The 25,132-nt window shown below is 44.2% G+C and overlaps 1 protein-coding gene across 1 annotated transcript in view; it reads left to right on the plus strand.

The window, feature by feature from the left end:
* LOC126235483 (uncharacterized) overlaps positions 1–25,132 on the plus strand; it is a 111,110-nt gene that overhangs the window by 83,406 nt on the left and 2,572 nt on the right. The window contains exons 8-9 of the mRNA XM_049944204.1: positions 2,957–3,487; positions 13,290–13,490. Of these exons, the coding sequence (XP_049800161.1) occupies positions 2,957–3,487; positions 13,290–13,490 (732 nt within the window). The remainder of the gene's footprint in view (positions 1–2,956; positions 3,488–13,289; positions 13,491–25,132) is intronic.

The raw sequence follows: 25,132 nt of genomic DNA on the forward strand, positions 1-25,132 counted from the left end.
GCCATTATAGCAGCAGAAACCGGCTTGTCAAAGTACAATTCGTAATTGATTATTTTTCCAGAAAGTTTAAAGAAACGTTTAATCTAAGTCATAACATCTCAATTGATGAAGGAATGATACCGTGGCGTGGATGGTTAAATTTTAAAGTTTACAATCCGTCGAAAATTACGAAATACGGCATACTCATTCGGATGCTGTGTGATCCGAATACGGGATACATTTCCTCATTCAAGATATATTCCGGTGTGGACAGCCTTTAGCAAAACCAATGATGAAACTATTAACACGTTCTGATGGAAAGTGCCATCACCTCTGCATGGATAATTACTATAAGAGTGTAGAACTTGCAGAGAAGTTACTTGAAAAGAAAATTCGAGTTTATGGAACGATACGGCAAAATAGAGGATTTCCGGAAAATTAAAGCGCGCAAGAGTCAATGTGTTTGGAGCTTGTCATCAACGGAAAGGTGACAAGTGGCCGGCGGCAAGCCAAGTAATCTGACTTCAGCGCTGCTGGGGCCAAGCGAATAAATTTGTACGAGACGTGCGGACGGCAAAGTGTTAACAAATCTCTGTCGTGGGCTCACTGAGGTTAGTGCAATAATTGCGATGTAGTACAGATACTCATCACAAATCTTGATTTTTTTTTACGGTTTTAACACTTAGCTGGTCACAGGTAAACATGTAAACTAGAATTGCTTAGGTTAAGGAATTTAATGTATGATACATTTTAAAAGTAGCTACATATAGTTCCATGCACTTCTGTAGAGTGTTGATATGTTGATCTTAGATGTGGATACTTGCAACAACAGTGAATTTGCACGTTGAGTTAAAAAGTACGTTTTCCTGTGTTGCTAATAATGCTGTCACCGAGTTTCACAAGTTCTGGACAATGGATTTTAGCATCTCCATGTAGTTCTAGGGAATGCGAAGAAAAGGTGCTAGGCGTCCTCTTCTCCACACGAGCAAAAATCTTTCTGGGATTTCGTGGAATTTGGAACAAAGGGTGAATTATTGAGCATTTCTTGCTTTCGTTGTAGTTACCCCCCTTCTGCTTGACGGTCTTCCTACGTCGGCTTAGTACCTATCGACAGTCCGGACTGGGGATTGTAGTTCAGGTACAGGACCCTGTCACAGTAGCGTCTATGGCTAAGTGATCGACAGCTTCCTCTACCCATGACCCCACAGTGTGATTTCACCCAAGCGAAGTTAACGGTATGGCCGTCTTCATGCATCGATAATCCTGCTTGCCCAACCTACTGTTTGCAGCTAGATGTGCTGAAGCAGGAATGCCAGCAAAGTAACATCCAAGGTCACAAGCATATCATCCCTCATAGTTACTTGGTTACATGTTCGATAAATCATTTGAACTATTCCTTTATTGAAATAATTTGGAACGAGTCAGTTTACAGGACTATGTACATGACTAGAGTTAACACAATTTTTTAGTCGTAGTCATGCAATTAAACTTAAAAAAGGCTCTTTTTTTACAGGCTACCAGTCTTTAAATAGCATTTCGTCCTTGGAGTAGTAGGAGTTGTCAAGATGATATGATTTTAGGTTAAACTTTAAACTCGCTTTGCTACCCGTCACACGTGTTATATTATTGGGCAAATGATCAAATTTTTTTGTTGCTGCGTATTGAACTACTTTCTGAGGCACTGACAGCTTTAATAATGGGTAATAAAGCTTATTCTTCCCTCTACTGTTGTAGGTACGGACATCAATGTTCTTCTCAAAACGTGATGAATTATCTATGACAAATTTCTTTAACGATTACATATACTATGGCGCCACAGTAAAAATGGATAGGTATCTACTCGCATTGTGCAAATCAGTACTCTCTAAGTGGTTGGCTATCCGAAAAGAATTGCTCCATAAGGGTTATTTTATGGAAAATATGTCAGGAGATTTATTCCTTTGTTTCCAAGACAAGCAATTATATGAAGAGTACAAGTAGCTGATATTAATTGTTTGTATTCATCAATATGTACATCCATAAAATTGGAGCAATATGCACTATCTACTGACTTCTGCTCATGCGGTGCCTCAGCTTTTGGTTCATAATGGTTCAAATGGCTGTGAGCACTATGGGACTTAACTTCTGAGGTCATCAGTCCCCTAGAACTTAGAACTACTTAAACCTAACTAACCTAAGGACATCACACACATCCATTTCCGAGGCAGGATTCGAACCTGCGACCGTAGCACTCGCGCGGTTCCGGACTGAAGCGCCTAGAACCGCATGGCCACAATGGCCGGCTAGCGCACTGGACTCGCGTTCGGGAGGACGACGATTCAAGCCCGCGTCAGGCCATCATGATTCAGGTTTTCCGTGATTTCCCTAAATCGCTTCAGACAAATTGCAGAATAGCTCCTTTGAAAGGGCACGGCCGGCTTTCTCCCCCATCCTTCCCTAATCCGATGGGACCGATGACTTCGCTGTTCGGTACCCTCACCAAAATCAACCAACCGACTATTAACAATCGCTTGGGTTGCTATAACTCTAATGGGATCTACTGTAACACTAGTATCGTCTGTAAACAGAACCAATCATGGCTGTTGAATGTTAAGTTGAAAGTCATTTACATAGGTAAGGAATGGGAGTGGACCAAAATTGAATCCTGTGACACTCGCTAATGATTTCTCTCCGGTCACTAAAATTTTTACCCTTCCAACAATGAATTATTCAGCACAAACTTTTGCATTTTGTTGGTGAAGTACGATTCAAATCTGCGTGTAAAGCCATCAAAAGTGAATCCTGTGGGACTCCTTTAGTCAATTATCTCCAAGCACGAAAATTTTCTGCCCTTCCTCAACTGTTTGAATTATTCAGCAAAAATTTTGGAGCTATGTTTATTAAATATGTTTCAAACAAGGTGTATATAACACCATCAATTCCTCTGTTGTCGCATGCTCGTAAGTAACAACACCTGCAATGCTCTTGTTTTGAGTAGGTACCGCCGTACGCGCCGCCGCCTTACGCGGCGTCTCCGTACGGCCCATATCCTGGACAACCCGCAGGGTACCCCTATCAACCGCAGCCACCGCCCGGCGCCTACGCGCCCTACCCTCCACCCCCGCCGCCACCGCCTACTTACGCCCCTGCGCCACCCACGACTCCACCTCCGCCGCCGCCGCCTCCAGCCCCGCCAGCGCGGCCTGCAGCGTACCCGCCCCCGCCGCCCCCCGGCTACCCGCCACGGCCTGACCTGCCGCCGCCCGGCGCCGCCCCCGGGCAGCCTCCAACGGGCGCCTACCCGCCGCCCACGGCTCCTCCGCCGACACCGCCGCCGCCCCCGTACAGCCCAGAGGCGGGCGTCGACCCGCGGGCTTACCCAGGGTACCCCAGTTACTCTGTCGTCTACGACCCGGAGCGCCGCATTCTGCGGTATCGGCCCAGGTACCCGCCTCCGCCGCCACTGCCGCCTCCGATATACGCCAGGCCCTACCCGTACTTCGTGCCTGGACCCTACGTCGATCCGCAGGTTCGTACAACTACCAACCATTTCTGTATGCCCAATATAACTTAACACTTTTCGCGAGGAATGCCTGTAGCGCACTTTTCTAGTTTTCGGTATCTGGTCTCTAGCTGACCAGCTATTTCGCCAAGTACGCCCTTAAATAATTTATTTCTAATTATACTTTAATTTGTTCTACTAACAGTGAATTTTTCATACATCTCATTATTTGAAGTTAAAATCTTCTGGGTTATTAGGCCGCGTCATGTTTCTTCTAAAATGTTCGACGTTTCGACCCCTCTGCTGGGATCTTCCTCAGGATCTTTTGGTCTCCACTACTGCTAGAGCACTGTGAGAGACGATTTTTTTCCTCTATTGAATTTCGATTCCCCCCCAAGGGGGCGGGCTGGCAGCAGCTTATTACGCTGCTCTGCAGCCTACAGACTTTTTAAAACGTAAGAGGTAGATAAGAAACAATAAAAGCAGGTGATAAAACGGTGACTTAAATTGTAAAACGGCGGAAAATTGGGGAAAGTTAAAACATAAAGCAAAGGGTTGGCAAAGCTAATAAAATACACAGGAAGCAGACAGGTAACAAAGTAGACAGACAATTAAAAAAACATGGCGACAATCTGGTTTCTGTTCACAAGATATATAAAAATCACACCCAGCGACAGTATGATGTCCGTTCGCAGCACTTCGGACAAGACACACAACACTGAACACTCACTGTAAACACTGCACTAAAATGTCGGCACAAAGATGACACACCATAGCCAAGGGCAGATGGGGGGGTGGGAGACCTGGACAGGTGGGGGGGGGGACAAGGAGGGAGGAGAAGAAAAACGAAAGGGGGGAAACCAAAGGAGGGTGAGGACTCATAAGGGGGGGAGGGGCAGGGCAGACGCGAGAGAGAATGGGTAAAGGCAGAGGAGGGAAATGCAAAAGGACTCGAGGGAGAGAAGGGGGGCAGAGAGAAGGTAGGTGGGGAAAAAAGAGGACAGAAGGGGGGGGGGGAAGAGGGAGCCCAGGAAAAGGACGGAGGAAAGGGGGAGGGGTGAGGATCAGAGTTGATTGGAGGGATAAATGGAGGGAGAGAGGGCATCATCGGGGAGGGGGAGTTGATGGAAGCCACTTTGGGAAAGGAGATGAAGGGTGTAGAGACGGAGGGACACAACAGTGAAGACGTGGCAGGGGGCAGGGATGGGAGGGGAGAGGAGCAACCAAGGGGTGAGGGGGATAAAGGCTGCGGGAGGTGTAGAGTATGCGGATATGTTCGAGGAATAGGAGCAGATGGGAGAAAGGAATGAGGTCATAGAGGATCCGCGTGGGGGACGGGAGGCGTATACGGAAGGCGAGGCGGAGTGCATGATGCTCAAGGATCTGGAGGGAGTTATAGAATTTTGGGGGGAGGGGGCAGATATCCAGGCGGGACTGGCATAACAGAGGATGGGACGGATTAAGGATTTGTAGGTGTGGAGGATGGTAGAGGGGTGCAACCCCAATGTCCGGCCAGAGAGGAGTTTGAAGAGTCGGAGGTGGTTGTGGGCTTTGGATTGGATGGAGCGGAGATGAGGGATCGAGGTGAGGTGACGGTCAATGGGGAGGCCAAGGTCGGTGAGGGTGGGAGTGAGGCGGACAGGACGGGCGCAGATGGTAAGGGAGAAATCCAGGAGCCGGAAGGAGCGAGTGGTACGACCTACGATGATTGCCTGGGTCTTGGAAGGATTGATTTTCAGGAGCCACTGGTTACACCATGCGGCAAAAAGGTCAAGGTGATTCTGAAGAAGGCGTTGGGACCGTTGGAGGGTAGGAGCGAGGGGAGGAATGCGGTGTCATCGGCATATTGCAAGAGGTGTACTGGAGGGGGGAGGGGGGGGTTGGGACATATCTGCCGTGTACAGGAAGTAGAGGAGAGGGTCAGAGACGAGGTGTCGCGTCCACTTATAAAGGGGGAGTTTTCTGGCGTTCGTGCTGGAGAAGTGATAGTATTGGTTAAAATTCATATGGCTACCATTGGTGGGCCATAGTCATAGGCTAATGCAAAAGAACAGGCGTTGGTAGCTCATCTCCTGTGGATACCATTGGCGGTCCATCATCATTGGATAGAAAGGCAATATTCCACACTTATGCTGTACAAGGGTTATTGGTTGAAATGACTGCTACCGCTAATGGTTGGTCATCATCAGTGGCTAGATTCGAAACGGACCAAGCAAGAGAGGGGGAATGTTTATCCAAAATATTATTGTCCGTCGAGGTGACTTGCAGCGCGTTGTTTATGCCGCTCACACACCGCGGCCGCGTATTTACTTCCTTGATGGCGGGGAGCCACGATGCCGGAAGCCTATAGCCAAAAATGGTTCAAATGGCTCTGAGCACTATGGGACTCAACTGCTGTGGTCATTAGTCCCCTAGAACTTAGAACTACTTAAACCTAACTAACCTAAGGACATCACACACATCCATGCCCGAGGCAGGATTCGAACCTGCGACCGTAGCAGTCGCACGGTTCCGGACTGCGCGCCTAGAACCGCGAGACCACCGCGGCCGGCAAGCCTATAGCCGTCCTCTCTATTGAAATTAGATGCATTCTTAGAAATTTCAACCGCTTCTCGGACCTTTCTTCTATAAGTGTTTGTTTCTTTAGCCAGTACACGTACGTTATTAAAATCGATGCCAGAGCCACAGTTCTCGTGATGTTCCGATGCTGCCGATTTTGCACTTTGTTTTAGCCGCATGTGCCGTTCGTGTTCCTTAATGCGTTCTTTAACACTTCTTCCCGCTTCGCCTATATACACTTTGCCTTCAATGTCCTCTTTAAAAAAATCAACTCTGAATCTCATTATTTCTTACCAAAAATGTAAATTTTTCAATTTGTCTTTTATTTATCAGTAGAACTCATGGACAATAAGTTCCGAAAGCTTCAATCATGAAATCGCATCCTAAGTGCCTAAAAAGTAATTAAATATGTGACACTGGGTTCATGCCACACTCACTTTTTGAAGCAATACTTCAGTACTACCACAGTGAACAACGATTCTGTGGATTGCTTTCAAGCAAACTTGCGCGAGATACATCTACAACGCTATGATATATACTCTTTGGTTTTATACATGATCTGTGACTCTGCTCCGAATCTTTCTTGTTTTGCTACGCTTTCGCCTGCTACAACTGTCAGAATTGCGACTTATGGTGCAGTTCTTGTATTTAATAATGGGAATGTAAGGAGGATGACATTATTAGAGAGAATGATCTTTAAGGTAGGAAATTTCACTCGAGACATCGTGATAAAAATAGATTTACAGATCCTCTCTGCAGCTGAAAGATCAGTTGAAGACCTGGTAAAGGTTGGTTGGTTGGTTGTTTTGGCGGAGGGGACCAAACAGCGAGGTCATCGATCCCATCGGCTTAGGAAAGGATGGGGAGGGAAGTCGGCCGTGCCCTTTCAGAGGGATCATCCCGGCATTTGGCAGAAGCGATTTAGGGAAATCAAGGAAAGCCCAAATCAGGATGTCCGAATGCGAGTCCAGTGAGCCACGTCGTTCCCTGGTAAAGGAAAGAAAACAGAAAACAAGAAACCAGAGGAGAAGCCTTGAAGGGAAACAGGATCCTGAGTATAAATCTGTGACCTTCTGAAGAGATGACATAAGAAAAAACGATAGTTTGCTTTTCCTGAAAATTTGTTTCTTAAAGTTTGTGTACTTTGTTCTCAGAATCTATGAAGGCTAGAATTACAAAATTTTGTACACTTATTTCTATAAAACGAAGAGCAGAATGTTTTCGGAGAAAAAGGAACACATACAATTTCTCAAAATAAAATGTTTAAATCCCATAAAAAATGAAAATCCAAGAAACTTAACAGTAAATTTGTTAATTTCATGTAAAGCTTGGTACAAAGGTTCATTGCCATATCTTCAAAATTCTGTATCTGGTGCACCTTCTAAACTGTGTGTATTTCATGAACGTCCCCCTTCATTACACATTATCCCTACAAATAACACAAAGATATAAACTTTTTTATTCTTATGCTGAGAATTCTTTTACGTACCTGGGTCCATAGACGCTGTGAATTTCTTGAAAGAAGTTATTTCCCTTCGTAGGCTGTTTTAATTTTGAAATAACCACTTTACTTCATAATTTAACGATTAGCTGATTTCACCCCCTTGGGCATCACAAAGCTATATTGTGGCGAAAACGATACGAGAAGTTACAGCAGCTTCAAGAAGAAACAAGAAATACAATTAAATATGTACATATATAAACATTTACACACATCTGTTACTTGCATGACAGTCAAATCTTGTAAGCACATAGTATCATACCAGTAAACTCCTCATTCTTTAAGAGTCGAACTCTCACATGTAAAACAGCTTCAAACGTTTGCTTACTTTACAGACGAGTAAATGTGTTAAATATCTGACGTTAAGCAAGTAAGAGGGAAGGAGTTTAGAAAAGGATTGAAATTGAGGTTAAAGTTTGTTGGATGTTGCTGGATGCTCTCATTATGAACACTGGGTGAATATAGTCTTGGTAATTTGCGTCCAATTTTAAGCAAGCACAAGTTTTTCCCGCGTCTCAGTGTTTATGACGTCATATCTCCTTAAATACCTTTCGTAGAATGATATAATTTTGTAGTTTCTGTGAGTGATATATGTAGGTTCTGTCTGGAAAGTGTTTGTAGTGAAGAAGTAATAAATTAAAACCTCATGCTTGATGCTGAGTTTTTACTGCTCACCGTTTTAAACAGAAACTAGTTTTTCACGTATCTAAATGTCTATGATGTCACATGTCCTGAAGTGTATGCAGTACAATGATATAATTTTGCTGCTGCGGTCTGTGGTTGTACGTGGATAATGACCGCAAATTGAGTTAGTAGTAAAGAAGTAATAAATTAAAACATCATGTCCTGATGGTGAATTTTTACTACCTGAACAGCGAAAATATTGTAAGCTATAAACTTTTTTCCTTTCATCATTTTGTGGTGATCGTCAGCGAGTAAAAGATTCGAATAGGTTTGAGGTTATGTATATGGTTTGCTGAAAGTCACTGGTGCTCTCATTCCGTAACACTGGATGAATAAAGTCTGGGTATTTGCGCGCCTCTAGAGAAACACATAGTTTCAAACTGCAGTACTCGCCGCATTGTGTTACACTGTTAATATAAGCTTATACCTTTTAATGAGTAGATTTTGACAGCATATTTAAGTTTTAAACTCGGTCAATAAGTAAGCGAATTACTGTAAAACAATTTTTTTTGCCCCAGGAACCCTTTAGATAGGCAACCTGCAATTGGTAAATGGTTAGAGATACGTAGTCTCTTAGTAATGCAGATATTCCACACATTTGTGTTCAGTAAGCAACATGTGGCGGCATCCTTAAAAACGGTTTCTCATAACTATACTAGTTGCGGGCATATCCTTGAAAACGTAAAAATATTAATTTCATTTGGAATTGCCGTTAAATAACGTTACAACTTACTATCTAAGACATGAACTTCGTGAGTGAAAAGGGAAAAGTAAGACCTTTACGAATTTTTCGTCACGTTATCAGCATATAACGCACAGAAAGACGTTAACATAACGCAGATGAGTGGTATACGATGCTATAGTCTTACGATTTTTTACTGTGATGCAGGTAGCATAGATGTGTAAATTTTTACAAATGTATATTTTTAATTTTATTTCTTGTTTCTTCTTGCTGTAATTTTAGATACTGTGTTTACCACCAGGTAGCTTGACAATGGACAAGGGGGTGAATTAGCTAATAACTAAACCATGAAATTAAGTGATTATTTACAAGGTATAACAGTCTACACAGGAAAACGGCTTCCTTCAGGTTAAGCTGAAAGCGTTGATAATTTACAACCGTATTTCACTCTAGTAAGTTTTATGGGGCTCATCATTGGAAATAAATAACTCAAGCAAGAAATTAATATTGAACATAAATACCCAGCTAAAAATGACTCCAAGCTGATTCTTTTTCTGGTATTAGCTGTAATCTTTGTGCTTGAACTTATAACTTTGTAAACTTCAGTACAATATTCTAAGTGTAATATATCAGCATAATCTTCAACTTTTGTGGTCCTGTCCTCCTCAGTTGCGCGTAATACTGCGGTATATTGATAATTTTCACTTATGGACCGTCTGACAGCAACTGAATAAAACACAATTTTAGTGCCATACGCGTTTCGCCTTTATTTTCTGCAAGGCATCATCAGTGGCCTGGAATATGTACATATGTTAGCTATTTTATTTACATTTTTGTCACTGTGCCTATAGGTTATAAACAGTTCTGGTGGTTGGTATTTCCTATTAAGTAGTAATGTTTTGAACTGTACTTACAGGTTGCGTAGACAGTTTCTTACATATTACGCTCCTGTTGCATTTTTGGTGTTGTTCTTCTTCCTATGAGCGCCAATTTGCTGTTTTTGCCGCATTCCACAGCACTATGCACTGAGCGCTTGTTTTAATGCAAAAAACCAAACATTGCATTAAAACAAGCGCTCAGTGCATAGTGCTGTGGAATGCGGCAAAAACAGCAAATTGGCGCTCATAGGAAGAAGAACAACACCAAAAATGCAACAGGAGCGTAATATGTAAGAAACTGTCTACGCAACCTGTAAGTACAGTTCAAAACATTACTACTTAATAGGAAATACCAACCACCAGAACTGTTTATAACCTATAGGCACAGTGACAAAAATGTAAATAAAATAGTTAACATATGTACATATTCCAGGCCACTGATGATGCCTTGCAGAAAATAAAGGCGAAACGCGTATGGCACTAAAATTGTGTTTTATTCAGTTGCTGTCAGACGGTCCATAAGTGAAAATTATCAATATACCGTAGTATCAGCATAATATTCACAATGTAGATGGAATGTTCTAATTGTGACTGTTGTGTAATTATTAAGTTGTGTAGCCTATATACTGTAATATAAACATAGTATGAGTGTGCAACTTTCTGAATATAGTTCTGAATTTTCCAAATACAGTGCTCTAAGTGTAATACGGAACGTGACCTAGTATTTGTTAACGAGAATTTGGTAGCTACTTTTCGAACACAATAAAACTTATTAATGATTGCTTTTGTACTGCTGTAATACATGAATTTCGTTGACTGAAACTAATACTGCATAACTTAGTATGTGTGCGCCTGTTCTGTTACATTAGAGCGAAAATGGCGATTTGCTATGTGTTTCCCGAATTTAATAATTTTAACGTGAGAAGCTACTATCTGTGCTACTTGATATTTTAGCTTTCCGTTTAACAATCAAGACTTAGGAAGGCTAACTATCGTAGGTTAAAACCACGTGGAAAAACTGCCACTGCATTGGAAATTATACAGAGACAGATACAGGATCACTGCAAGCTAAGCTCGTTCCAGACTTGTTAATTGTGGCCCTAAAATTGAGCCTCACATGCACAACAGTCTGTGTTCTGCAATAATGCCTGAAATCAATAATGTTGCTAAATGTTGACCTGAAATAAATTTGCAGTGCGCTGCTATGCAGTGCTTGTTAAATAAATCACGCTGAGTGGAATGCGTGTATAGAGGTTTAAGGAACTAATTTCACGACTGAGTAATGCGTGTCAAAAGTATGCTTTCAGTCATCAAGAGGGAATATGAAAGTTCGAAATTAACCATTTTAACCAAGAAAACACGGACAGTTAAGATTTCATTCCCATATTTTAATCAAGAAAACAGGGACGGTTAGATGTTCTACCATTTGAATAGAAGTACACGTCTCAGCTCACATTGTCGTTAACAATAACTTAGTCACAAGTGAACTATCTCAACTGACGTTAACTGCAATTAAATTCATTATTGCTTGGTTTTGTGGTCCTGAACTTACATAGTTCTTTATATGAAAGTATTATGATATTTAAAGACGCAAGAATGATGAAAAGAACTTTTAACGTTCTTAGTTATTCTCGTAACTTATTTTGTCTTGAGATAATGTGGTAATGGGCGAAAATGTATGTTTCCTTTGAGTAATGCAGTGACGTTAAAGCTTACTAGAAAATATCGTTGGCTATTCGTCGATGAAGTTGCAATTTCTCGGCCAAATCTGAAATCTTACTGTATGTTGTTACTCCCTAGCTATAGATCGACCGGAATCCGACGATGCGCTACGACAGCGTTCTTAATGAAAAATGAATTGTAGCTCCGTGAGTAAGATTTAACTGAATCCCTTGGAAAGGAACATTAATCTTCTTTCAAATAAGCGTGACCATGCGTGGTGGTTCGTACCACCAATCCAGTTGCATTAATTCGACCGACCTAGAGGACAGCGTAATACTTCGTATCATTGAGCCCCGGTTACTCCACAATAAATCACCAACACATACCTTTTAATTATAAATTAGCTTGTATTTTTCAGACTATACTTACCCTACCAATTTGTGAACAGTTCAAATGTTATTTCTTGAGTTTTAATGGCCTAACTTTCATTATATCACAAATTTCGCAATGGAAACTCGCAACAGAGTTATATATTGACAAAAATTCTCTCTCTCATAAATCGACTGCTATCTTTAACATCTAGATCCAAGTGAACCCTGCATGCAGCCACGTGTTTTTACATAACAGTGCTGTGAATCTAAGAAAGTTAATATTATTCGCAGGCGTCTCTCTTTGACTTTTAATAATAAGTAACTTATTGGTACAAAGCACTAATGTATCTTCACGTTATAAATGGATGCTACAGATTCTGCAAGTGTTGAACAAGCGTAGAAGCAAATAGATATTTCGTGTCAAAATTAGATGTTCCAGACCCTGAAAGTATTCAACAAACGTAGATATTCAACAAGCACTGATATTTCGTGTCAAGATCGGAAACTGAGGCTATAGATCTCCGTCTGTGCATATGAACAATCCTTCGACACAAAGAATTTAAAGTTGTGATATACGCATTTCCTTCACACGTACGTAACCAACATGAGATGGCTACCAAGACAACAATGTTGTTCAAAAGTAAGCGACTGCAGCAAATGCAAAACTTGTGATACTTGTTACCTCACTCCATACATACACACATGAAAAAACAGCACCCGAAAATAAATCTCCACACTATAACCGCCAACAGAACAATAGTAACCACCTTGGCTGGCTAGAAACAAGTCACGTTGTCTACACGAAACCGAGGCCCACGCACGATATTTACTCCACCCATGTACTCAGGGACGAAACTCTCTTTGGCAAACATTACAAGAACTACTGCCTCTTCTCATCTTACAGACACCTTACACAGTCGCTGACGTACACTTTTGGCGCCAAACAAGTCAATCAGAACTTTTATTTGGAAATCTTATGAAGACTGTGCTACAGTGTTCGTTAAAAAAGGCCTGGTTTTTGCACACAGGAGACTGGTTCTACCGCCACGAGAACTCACCTGCGCACACAGCCATCTTCGTTAGACAGTTTTTAGCTAAAAATGGCATCATTCCGCTGCCCCAAACTCATGACTTGCCTGACCTGGCTCTGTGCGACTTTTTCTTATTTCCATGCATCAAAATGCCCGTGAAAGGACACCGATTTGACAACATTGAAGAAGTCAAGGAAAGAAAGAGGGAGGAGCTGTCAGCCATTTCTAAAGGCTACAAAAGATGTTTCGAACAGTGGAAGCAGCGGTGGGACAAATGTATTTATTAGTTGTAATGGAGAGTATTTTGAAGGGAATAAGGTTGTTTTGTAAACAATTTGAAAATATATAGCTTTAACAGAAATCCAGATTGTTTTTGAATACCCCCCGTAGTAGCGTTGTCTACAAGGGCCCCACCTCAGACGGAAGTAATGGAGCTACGGTGTGTGGTGTGGTGTGGACAGGTGCTGCCGCCGCAGCCGCTGCCGTACGACATCCCGCAGATCCAGCACCGCACCGGCGGCGCCCGCTCGGCCGTGGGCACTACCCGGGAGCTGATGCCCGACGAGTACCGAGAGGCGCTCTTCCTGCGCATGCTCGCTGCGGTTCGCGCAGCGCAACAGCAGCAGCAGCAAGCGGCAGCCTTATCCTCCTCCACCACGCCGGTGAGTCGGTCCATACGTCTACACCAGCGCCAAACACACGGGGGAAAATATCCCTTGAGGGTTACTTGCAGGGTGTAAACCAGTCGTTCCCAACCTGAGCGTAATTGTTCCCTGAGGGTTAAAATCAAATTTTCTGAGGAGTAAAACAAAAGGGTCGAGTTGTCGTTCGATCATGACACTGGACTATTTTTAAAGGTAACTACCGTTATCACTATTTCTCAAGATCATAATACTGATTATATAAGCCACCAATAATTACACTACTGGCCATTAAAATTGCTACACCAAGAAGAAATGCAGATGATAAACGAGTGTTCGTTGGGCAAATATATTACACTAGAACTGACATGTGATTACATTTTCAGGCAATTTGGGTGCATAGATCCAGAGAAATTAGTACCCAGAACAACCACCTTTGGCCGTAATAACGGCCTTGATAAGCCTGGGCATTGAGTCAAAGAGAGGTTGGATGGCGTGTACAGGTACAGCTGCCCATGCAGCTTCAACACGATATCACAGTTCATCAAGAGTAGCGACTGGCGTATTGTGACAAGCCAGTTGCTCGGCCACCACTGACCAGACGCATTCAATTGGTGAGAGATTTGGAGAATGTGCGGGGCAGGGAAGCAGTACAACATTTTCTGTATCCAGAAAGGCCCGTACAGGACTGCAACATGCGGTCGTGCATTATCCTGCTGAAATGTAGGGTTTCGCAGGGATCGAAATCAAATGGCTCTGAGCACTATGGGACTTAGGTCATCAGTCCCCTAGAACTTAGAACTACTTAAACTTAGCTAACCTAAGGACATCACATACATCCAAACCCGAGGCATGGCCCGTAGCAGTCCCGCGGTTCCGGACTGAACCGCCTAGAACCGCACGGCCACCGCGGCCCTCTCGCAGGGATCGAATGAAGGGTAGAGCCACGGGTCGTAACACATCTGAAATGTAACGTCCACTGTTCAAAGTGCCGTCAGTGCGAACAAGAGGTGACCGGGACGTGTAACCAATGGCACCCCATACCATCACGCTGGGTGATACGCCAATATGGTGATGGCGAATACACGCTTCCAATGTGCGTTCACTGCGATGTCGCCAAACACGGATGCGACCGTCATGATGCTGTAAACAGAACCTGGATTCGTCCGAAAGAATGACGTTTTGCCATTCGTGCACCCAGGTTCGTCGTTGAGTACACCATCGCAGGCGCTCCTGTCTGTGATGCAGCGTCAAGGGTAACCGCAGCCAGGGTCTCCGAGCTGATAGTCCATGCTGCTGCAAACGTCGTCGAACTGTTCGTGCAGATGGTTGTTGTCCTGCAAACGTCCCCATCTGTAGACTCAGGGATCAAGACGAGGCTGCACGATCCGTTACAGCCATGCGGATAAGATGCCTGTCATCTCATACGAGGCCGTTGGGATCCAGCACGGCGTTCCGTATTACCCTCCTGAACCCACCGGTTCCATATTCTGCTAACAGTCATTGGATCTCGACCAACGCGAGCAGCAATGTCGCGATACGATAAACCGCAATCGCGATAGGCTACAATCCGACCTTTATCAAAGTCAGAAACGTGATGGTACGCATTTCTCCTCCTTACACGAGGCATCACAACAACGTTTCACCAGGCAGCCCCGATCAACTGCTGTTTGTGTATGAGAAATCGGTTGGAAACTTTCCTCATGTCAGCACGTTGTACGTGTCGCCACTGGCGCCAACCTTGTGTGAATGCTCTGAAAAGCTAATCATTTGCATATCACAGCATCTTCTTCCTGTCCGTTAAATTTCGCATCTGTAGCACGTCATCTTCGTGGTGTAGCAATTTTAATCGCCAGTAGAGTACAATTCAAATAATGGCATTAACATCTAACATAGTGGCTGCAACCTAGTGAGGTAGTGCAGGGGTTAGCACACTGGACTCGCATTCCGGAGGACAATGGTTCAAACCCACGTCCGGCCATCGTGATTTCGGTTTTCCGTAATTTCGCTAAATCGCTTCAGGCAAATGCCAGGATGGTTTCTTTGAAAGGGCGCGGCCGGCTTCCTCCCCTATCCTTCCCTAATCCGCTGGGAACCGATGACCTCGCTCTTTAGTATCCTCCCCCAAATCAATCATCAGTGTGGTTAAGATTACAGCTTGTGAGATGAATTTATGAACATCTTCTTCATACAGTCCAGGCGCTACACACACACTTTGTACTATGTGATATGCATCTATGATAGTAAAATTGGGACATACACATCACATATTTTTAAATATCTCATAAAAATGCTTTCTCCACGTTGCTTTTAATTCTCGTAATGGATCACAAACTGCTTCAAAAAAAAAGTTCAAATGTGTGTGAAATCTTATGGGACTTAACTGCTAGGTCATCAGTTCCTAAGCTTCCACACTACTTAACCTAAATTATCCTAAGGACAAACACACACACCCATGCCCGAGGGAGGACTCGAATCTCCGCCGAGACCAGCCACACAGTCCATGACTGCAGCGCCCGAGCCGGCCGGAGTGGCCGTGCGGTTCTAGGCGCTACAGTCTGGAGCCGAGCGACCGCTACGGTCGCACGTTCGAATCCTGCCTCGGGCATGGATGTGTGTGATGTCCTTAGCTTATTTAGGTTTAATTAGTTCTAAGTTCTAGGCGACTGATGACCTCAGAAGTTAAGTCACATAGTGCTCAGAGCCATTTTGCAGCGCCCGAGACCGCTCGGCTAATCCCGCGCGGTAACTGCTTCGTTATTCACTTCGCAACAGGTAAACGAACTAATTGACAGCACAATACAACAGTAACAGCATAGTCGCTACTACATTGCCGTAGAGCCTACACATTATTATTATTATTATTATTATACACATAGAGGCCCCAAGAGGACTACTTGATGTGAGATATTCCCCGGTACTACACTCATTTTGTCTTCTCACTATGCATTTTCTTCCTTTATTCTGACGAAGTTCTTCTTGTCTTGGATTTCTTGACTTCTTGGCCCACATTCCACTTGAGCATTTTGTCGCTGATTGTTTCCCATGCCTGTTATGCCAGCATCCTTGCAGCGTTCATATGGTTCAAATGGCTCTAAGCACTGTGGGATTTAACATCTGAGGTCATCTGTCCCCTAGTTAGAACTACTTGAACTTAACTTACCCAAGGACATCACTCATATCCATGCCCGAGGAGGGATTCGTACCTGCGACTGTAGCAGCAGCGCGGCTCCAGACTGAAGCGCCTAGGACCGCTCGGCCACAGAGACCGGCCCTGGGAGTGTTTTTCGACTTCGGTGATGGACTTGCTGTTCTTAATGCTTTCTGTGTACTCCAAGATCTGTTTGTTTACTCAGACTGTCATCCTCTGCGTATTTCAATAAAATTGCAGTCGAGGTTTCCTCATGTCATGTACTATATTTGTTCGGTCTCTTACCAACCCCGCAATTTACAGCGCTATTCTGCTTACTGGGGCCTAGGATTTTTCTAGTGTTTCTCCTCTCTTGTTTCATTACGTTTACAAGTGCACCTTTCAGGCTCATGATCAACGTTTCTCATGTGTATAAGGTTTCTGGCCTGATGACGGTATTATAATGTCTCACTTTCACATTAAGCGATAGACACGATTTACTGTAAATGTTTCCAGTTTTCCAGAATGCTCTAGTCATCTTTTGATTTCTTTGTTCGTGAGTGCCGGCCGGTGTGGCCGAGCGGTTCTAGGCGTTTCAGTGTGGAACAGCACGACCGCTACGATCGCAGGTTCGAATCCTGCCTCGGGCATGGATGTGTGTGATGTCCTTAGGTTAGCTAGGTTTAAGTAATTTTAAGTTCTAGAGGACTGATGACCTCAGATGTTAAGTCCCATAGTGCTCAGAGCCATTTGAACCATTTTTGTTCGTGAACGCAGACTATTATTATTATTATTATTATTACTAGTGGCATTGTTCAGACACAGAGCATGTGTGATAAAGTCTTGCAGTTTCTGTCAGTTCAGAAGCAAGGAGACCGCCAACCAAGTGATTTACAAACAGTAAGTACAGCAAACACAGTTTAACTTAGTTGATCGAAATGTTGGTGCGGGGTGTGGGTGGCTCAAGTGTCGCAGGGGAGACAACTGCTGCAGCGTAGCGTGTTTTGTAGCTGCTATTGATAGCTAGGTTTCTTTTCTGAGGAGTTGTAGGTAGGACTCGCCATGCTGTGAGATTTACTTAATCATTCTACAAATAAAGGTCGTTAGAAATAAACAGACGCTATTTAATAAAACTCCTTCAAAAACTGAACACAATTTATCTTCCATCATTTTAAAAATTTAGATCTTGAAAGAAAATTCCTTTTCATGTTAAAATTTAGCTAGCCGGTAATGTCCATGATTGGTGGAGGAGGTGGGGGGCAGAGGGGCCGGTACTAGCAAATACCTGATTACACTTTGGGGTCATGTTCTCAGTAAGGTTGGGAAGGACTGGTGTAAACGATAACTGTTTACCACGTATGGCAGAGGTATAGGGGAAGTCGAGCAGTCCGATATAGGACACTTGCGATCAAATCCGGAAGTAACATCAAATTGGTCTACAAAATCCACTTAAGCAACGGCGTATGTACGCCGCGCAACATTTCCAATATCCTCTCGCTTTCTTAAGGGCCCTTCACAGGCTCAGATATTTACACCGACTTCTCTGTACGGATAATGTTTGCACATACGAACTGTTGCGTGTGAATCAATATATCAATATTTTGCCAAAATGTATCGATGAAGATAAACAATACCTTTTCCTTCGATATTCCAGTGGCCGGCCGGAGTGGCCATGCGGTTCTAGGCGCTACAGTCCGGAACCGCGCGACCGCTACGGTCGCAGGTTCGAATCCTGCCTCGGGCATGGATGTGTGTGATGTCCTTAGGTTAGTTAGGTTTAAGTAGTTCTAAGTTCTAGGGGACTGATGACCTCAGAAGTTAAGTCCCATAGTGCTCAGAGCCATTTGAACCAGTTTTTGATATGTCATTATATCGATACAGAAGGGGCAATATCGGCTGCCGATATTTTTCTTTTATATTATACTTTTCCCAATTTTCTGTACACATTTGAAGTTGTTCTTTTGAATTTGTAGTACAACGTAATTTTACTTTCACAATGTGAAGGGGTCTTACCATGGGCGTACCCAGCGAGTGGCAGGGGGGGGGGTCCTGCCCCCCCTCCCCCCCTTAGAAGATATTCGCAGTTTTTCACTAGTTTACTGTTTTATTTAATAAGAAATGCTGCATGTTATCTGGGATTGTACAAGTGCATTCTTGTATTTAAAATGTTTATTAAAAGCAGTTTTTCACTGGTTTCCTGTTTCATTTAGTAAGAAGTGCTGTATGTTGTCTCGAGTCCTTGTTTCCTGAGACTAGTATGACCTGCCCCCCCCCCCTCCCCCAGTTCAGATCCTGGGTACGCCCCTGAGTCTTACTACTTTTTGAGCTTTCATCACGTCGAATCTTGCTCTTTGACAATGTGAAACAAGTCATGTGGCACCAAAGAAGGAGTCCGACAATTTTTAACGCAATTAGTGAACTATTTATTCCCATCAGCATTCTTCGTAAATGGTTGTCGAAAATTAGCAAAAATTTAAAGATAAAACTGGTTTTTGCGGTGGGCTGAGACGTGTGAGGGGAATGGCTGACGTAATCCGCGCTCGGCGCGCCCAACACAAACTGCAACGTTTAGCTTCACCATGCAATTTTGACACTGCATCTGCTAGGTCGCTGCCGTTGGCAGAAACGAAAAGCAGGCAAGTCGGCATGAGGTGTTCTAGACAAATTCGATATGTGCCGGATCCGTCAGGCACCTTTTATTGTACCACTTACATGCAGTTACCATTGTTAGCAATGTGGTTATCGCCAAGCGTGAACGTGCATCGTTTTCTTTTCAATTCTTGCCCTAAGTGGGATAGGCAGGCTGCTAGTTTGTTGATGTACATACTATCTAATAAAAAATCAATACATAAATATAAAGCTCTAAAACTGCGAGTATATTTACAATGTGAAGCCGTTATACACTCCTGGAAATTGAAATAAGAACACCGTGAATTCATTGTCCCAGGAAGGGGAAACTTTATTGACACATTCCTGGGGTCAGGTACATCACATGATCACACTGACAGAACCACAGGCACATAGACACAGGCAACAGAGCATGCACAATGTCGGCACTAGTACAGTGTATATCCACCTTTCGCAGCAATGCAGGCTGCTATTCTCCCATGGAGACGATCGTAGAGATGCTGGATGTAGTCCTGTGGAACGGCTTGCCATGCCATTTCCACCTGGCGCCTCGGTTGGACCAGCGTTCGTGCTGGACGTGCAGACCGCGTGAGACGACGCTTCATCCAGTCCCAAACATGCTCAATGGGGGACAGATCCGGAGATCTTGCTGGCCAGGACAGTTGACTTACACCTTCTAGAGCACGTTGGGTGGCACGGGATACATGCGGACGTGCATTGTCCTGTTGGAACAGCAAGTTCGCTTGCCGGTCTAGGAATGGTAGAACGATGGGTTCGATGACGGTTTGGATGTACCGTGCACTATTCAGTGTCCCCTCGACGATCACCAGTGGTATACGGCCAGTGTAGGAGATCGCTCCCCACACCATGATGCCGGGTGTTGGCCCTGTGTGCCTCAGTCGTATGCAGTCCTGATTGTGGCGCTCACCTGCACGGCGCCAAACACGCATACGACCATCATTGGCACCAAGGCAGAAGCGACTCTCATCGCTGAAGACGACACGTCTCCATTCGTCCCTCCATTCACGCCTGTCGCGACACCACTGGAGGCGGGCTGCACGATGTTGGGGCGTGAGCGGAAGACGGCCTAACGGTGTGCGGGACCGTAGCCCAGCTTCATGGAGACGGTTGCGAATGGTCCTCGCCGATACCCCAGGAGCAACAGTGTCCCTAATTTGCTGGGAAGTGGCGGTGCGGTCCCCTACGGCACTGCGTAGGATCCTACGGTCTTGGCGTGCATCCGTGCGTCGCTGCGGTCCGGTCCCAGGTCGACGGGCACGTGCACCTTCCGCCGACCACTGGCGACAACATCGATGTACTGTGGAGACCTCACGCCCCACGTGTTGAGCAATTCGGCGGTACGTCCACCTGGCCTCCCGCATGCCCACTGACGGCGGCGGTGCACAAATGCTGCGCAGCTAGCGCCATTCGACGGCCAACACCGCGGTTCCTGGTGTGTCCGCTGTGCCGTGCGTGTGATCATTGCTTGTACAGCCCTCTCGCAGTGTCCGGAGCAAGTATGGTGGGTCTGACACACCAGTGTCAATGTGTTCTTTTTTCCATTTCCAGGAGTGTATTTATGTGCCGCTACGTCGATTCTTCTTCCGTCGATATATCGATGTATCGATACTTTTTCTCGACACATCTTGAGCCGGGAATGATATTTTTTGAAATATCAACAGTCCTACCAAAATATCTCACTGTTGCTATAAGCCTTTCATAGGCAGTTAATGATTTCCTCATTACAGTGACTTTCCTCCCTGTATATAGCGTAGCATAACGCAACAGTCCAGTTGTTCCAGTCCTCTTTTACAACTTTTATCTCCTTCAAAGATTACATGGATCCTCCCGCATAGCCGTGCGTGTTAAGAGTCACTTCCGGGGCGGGGAGATGCGTCGGCCCCTGATCGACTCCGCCCGGTGGATTAAGGAGCAGAGTCGATGCGCCGGTCAGCGTGGATGTGATTTTTCGGAGGTTTACACATCCCACTAGCTGAATGCGTGGCTGGTACTCAAACCCCTCCACAGTTACACGATTCACAGACATTTAGAAAACTTTGGTGGCTCACTTTCACATGATAAGCACTACACGCAGGCAGATGGCGTACGCATGACCCGTCCCGGTGAGTAACGGGGTGGCGACTGGAAGGGCATCCGACCAACCCTCAAACTAACCGTGCCAATTAGTTAATAACCATGCCGAAGTTACGGCGATGCGGGACAAAGGCATAACCAAAAAAGAAGAAGAAGGGGAAAGATTAACATCGAGAAGTCACTTTTTCGTCCATTTTCTCCGTATTGATCTTTTCCTTTTTGTAACTTCACAAGTAAGAACACTAGACAGAATAATTATCTTACAAGAAACTTTGCTTAGTTTGGCCAAGGCCAGGAAACACTCTGCACTCTCGGACTGTTGGTTCAGGATTGTGCGAAACCTGAATTGTGGTTGGAAGGTGTACATCCGAACTCAGTACTGCAGTCCAGATGTACAGACGGTCATTGTAAACATGGTCTGCTCAGATAAACCTGAGTATATAGAGGGACATTACGCCCCCGGCTTAGTCGACTATTTCCTTAACATAATTAATTTGAACTGTCGTGTAAGGGTAATTAATGCAGAGAAGTTTTGTAAACGTTGTGCTAAAAATACGATTACAATTCTATGTAAACTGAGTCCCTGCAAGCGCGGTAGTTTCGTAAAAAGAAGGCCAGACGAATTTCACACGTTGGCCTTGCATTGTAGCTTACGTGGCTTCTGCAAGGAAATTTGTGGCTGTTTTCTGGCTTGACAGACTGCAAGTGTCCTATATCAATTTCTTCGTCTAGACTTCACGTACACGACTGTCTTATATTGTAAACAGTTATTTTTTACTCTATGTGTATTAGTTTAGGGCTGAAACGTTCAACTAGTGTCAGTTGCAGTTGCCTATTCAACGGCTTAAGGTGGGGGTGGGAGGGGGGGGGGCACAAAAGTTTGATTTTCTGTATTTCATATAAATATTGACAGAATTTTAAAATTTTAAATGCTGCCATAATCTAGTCATTAAGAGGTATGTATATTCTTATGTTAAATATTTAACTCAATAAGCCATGTATTAAAGTTTACGTCTTGAGACATCGTGACTCATGGCGAGCAAATTACCCAGCCTGTATTCACCCAGCATTTTAGAGTAAGTGCACTGACCGACTTCCATCAAACTTTATACGTAACTTCAAATTTTTTGTAGACTTTTTCCCGGTTACATCCACATAAACTATTGAAAGGGTAGCGGTTCATACCTTACTAAATGCTTGTTGTTCATGTGGTAAAACATCAGCATCAAGCATGAAGTTTTAATTCATTATTCCGTTATTACTAACTCCATTCGCTACCCACTTTGCGGACGGTACCCATATACACCTTTGATGATAGAATTGTATCACTGTATAAAACACAGTTTATGACAAAAGTGTTTATTACTTTACGTCATTTTTAAAGTAATCAGAGGTTTGAAGCTGTTTTATACATGACAGTTCGAGTCTTTAAACAGTCGGCGGTGAAAGGGAGGCATTGGTAATCAACTAATTGAAGAGTTTGATCACACAGGTCACGAACAAGTAAATTATTTTGGGTTATACAGGGCGATTTCTTGATGATGTTATTAACTTTCTGGGCCTATGGTGAAGGATAAATGTATCAGTTTGAGGTAAGGGACACTGATCCGGCAAAGACCTAGTCGAAATTTATAAGCGAAAATCTTGTGAAACCTCTGACAGTGGAAGCTCTTTGCTTCCCATATTTTGGGAGAGGGCAGTAACGACTAAAACAAGAAAATTTTTTATAGCAAGCAGGGGCTCTAAAATGCGTAGCTAAGTGCTGTGGACACTTGGTTGGTAGAAGACCTCAGTTCCAAACAAACAAAGATGAATAAGTGCTCATAGCTCTTAAGGTATGCAAAAGTCCATGTATACTAGAAATTTTTTCTTGTTTTGTCCTGTACTACCACCTCCCAAAATATGGAAAGCCAAGAGCTTTCAAGAGAAAAAGTCCATAGTCTGAGATATCAGAACGATTTTCGCTTAAAACTTTCAACGCGGTATTTTTCGGATCAAGGCCCCTTACATCAGATTGATTCATTTACCTTTCTTCATTATCCCTCAATGTTTGTAACATCGTCATGGAATCACCCTGTAATTTGCTGGGTAGGCAATATCCCTGTCTGACTACGACAGAGTTTCATCTGCCCAGCATATAGTAAGTAAGAAAGCAGAGTTTTGTGAAAGTAACGCAGAATAAAATGTACCCTAGTTGCCACTTGACGTCACCGGCGCTCGCGTCATACCTATGTATGGGCATACGTTGGTTTCACTTTCGATGCACGGATCTGACATGCAGGCCGCCGTCCCTGTAAAGGGTATTGTCAGCGACTTTTATTTCAATTGCTTCTTTAATCATACTGTCCCAGAAACCGTTGGTGCAAGTCACGACAGAGATGTTGTCAAATTTGACCCAGTAGACGTTTTCAATAACATGCGCAGCTAAAGTGGAATTTTGTGGCGTTGTAGGCGAAAAACTTCCATGCGTCTACCTGCGTTGTTCTACATTATCCACTGTTTGTCCGGCCTAAGACTGGTCGCACTCTCAACGTGTTTTTTAAACCCCCAGGTGTTCTAAAATAGTCACATCCTCAACTGGTCTGAGTAATTGTTGGATTTTCGACGGAAGCCGCCTGATGATCGACTTGATTTCGTGTCTCTTCGGCAGGCTACTTATCGGCGTGGCAAGCTTCTTTTCCTGCTCCTCGTCGATAACCTGATTGCTACTTTTACTTAAAATGATTTCATTCATTTGGTGATAGTTGTAGCCGTTATTCCTGAATACCTAGCGTATATAGCTCACCTCAGGGGCCAGCTTGTCGGTGTCTGATATTCTTGTATCACAGCTTCTGTGGCGGATGGTGATGGCTGATGGCATGCAAGTACATATCGGTGTGTGTAGGTTTTTTGTAGACGCTGTGGCCAAGACAAAAAATGGAAATGAGCGTATGGCATCATTGGCCGGGAGGCCCCTAGCTGGGGAAGTTCGGCCGCCAAGTGCAAGTCTCATTTCAGTTGAAGCCACGTTGTGCGAGTTGCGTGCCGGCGATGAGGATGAAAGGATGATGAGGACAACACAACACCCAGTCCCCGAGCGGAGAAAATCTCCAACCCGGCCGCGAATCGGACCGGGGCCCGCTTGCATGGGAGGCGAGCACGTTACCATTCAACTAAGCAGGCGGACTATGACCAAGGCATTCATACCTTTCGGAATGACGAGATGACCCAGGGAATTCCACGAAAACATTTCCCAGACCATTATGCTCCCTTCTCCGGCCTGGACACTTCCAACAATTGTTGCAGGGTGTTCGCTTTCAGACGGTTCACACCATTCACGCCAAAAGACATCTGTTATCTCAAAAGGCCACCTGTCTCCTTTCTGTGGACGTCCAGTTGCGATACTGATGTGCGTATTCCAGCCTTCGTCGTTGATGAACAGCAGTCAACATGAATACATGACGCAGACACTTGTTGCGGAGGCCCACACGCAGCAATGTTCGTTGAGTGGTTGGTAGCTCCTTGGTTTACCTGAGCGATCAGTTGCTCAACAGTCGCACGTCTATCCACCCGTACATATCTTCCCAGACGTCGTATACCACTGTCATTTATGGCCCATAGTGCACAACAGTTTGCCTTGGCGCTGGTTTTGGATAGTGCCATTTTGCCATTCACGGTTTATTTTAACTATGGTAACAGGCAAACAATTTACAAACTAAACCGTTTTAGAAGTGCTTCCATCCTTGGCTTGAAACCCAATGATCATGCCCGTTTGGACTTCAGATAATTCGCTCCATTTCCACATCAAGTCAACGACTGCACTTTTTTCCAC

This window comes from Schistocerca nitens, chromosome 2 (genome assembly GCF_023898315.1).
Source record: "Schistocerca nitens isolate TAMUIC-IGC-003100 chromosome 2, iqSchNite1.1, whole genome shotgun sequence".
Classification (NCBI taxonomy): domain Eukaryota; kingdom Metazoa; phylum Arthropoda; class Insecta; order Orthoptera; family Acrididae; genus Schistocerca; species Schistocerca nitens.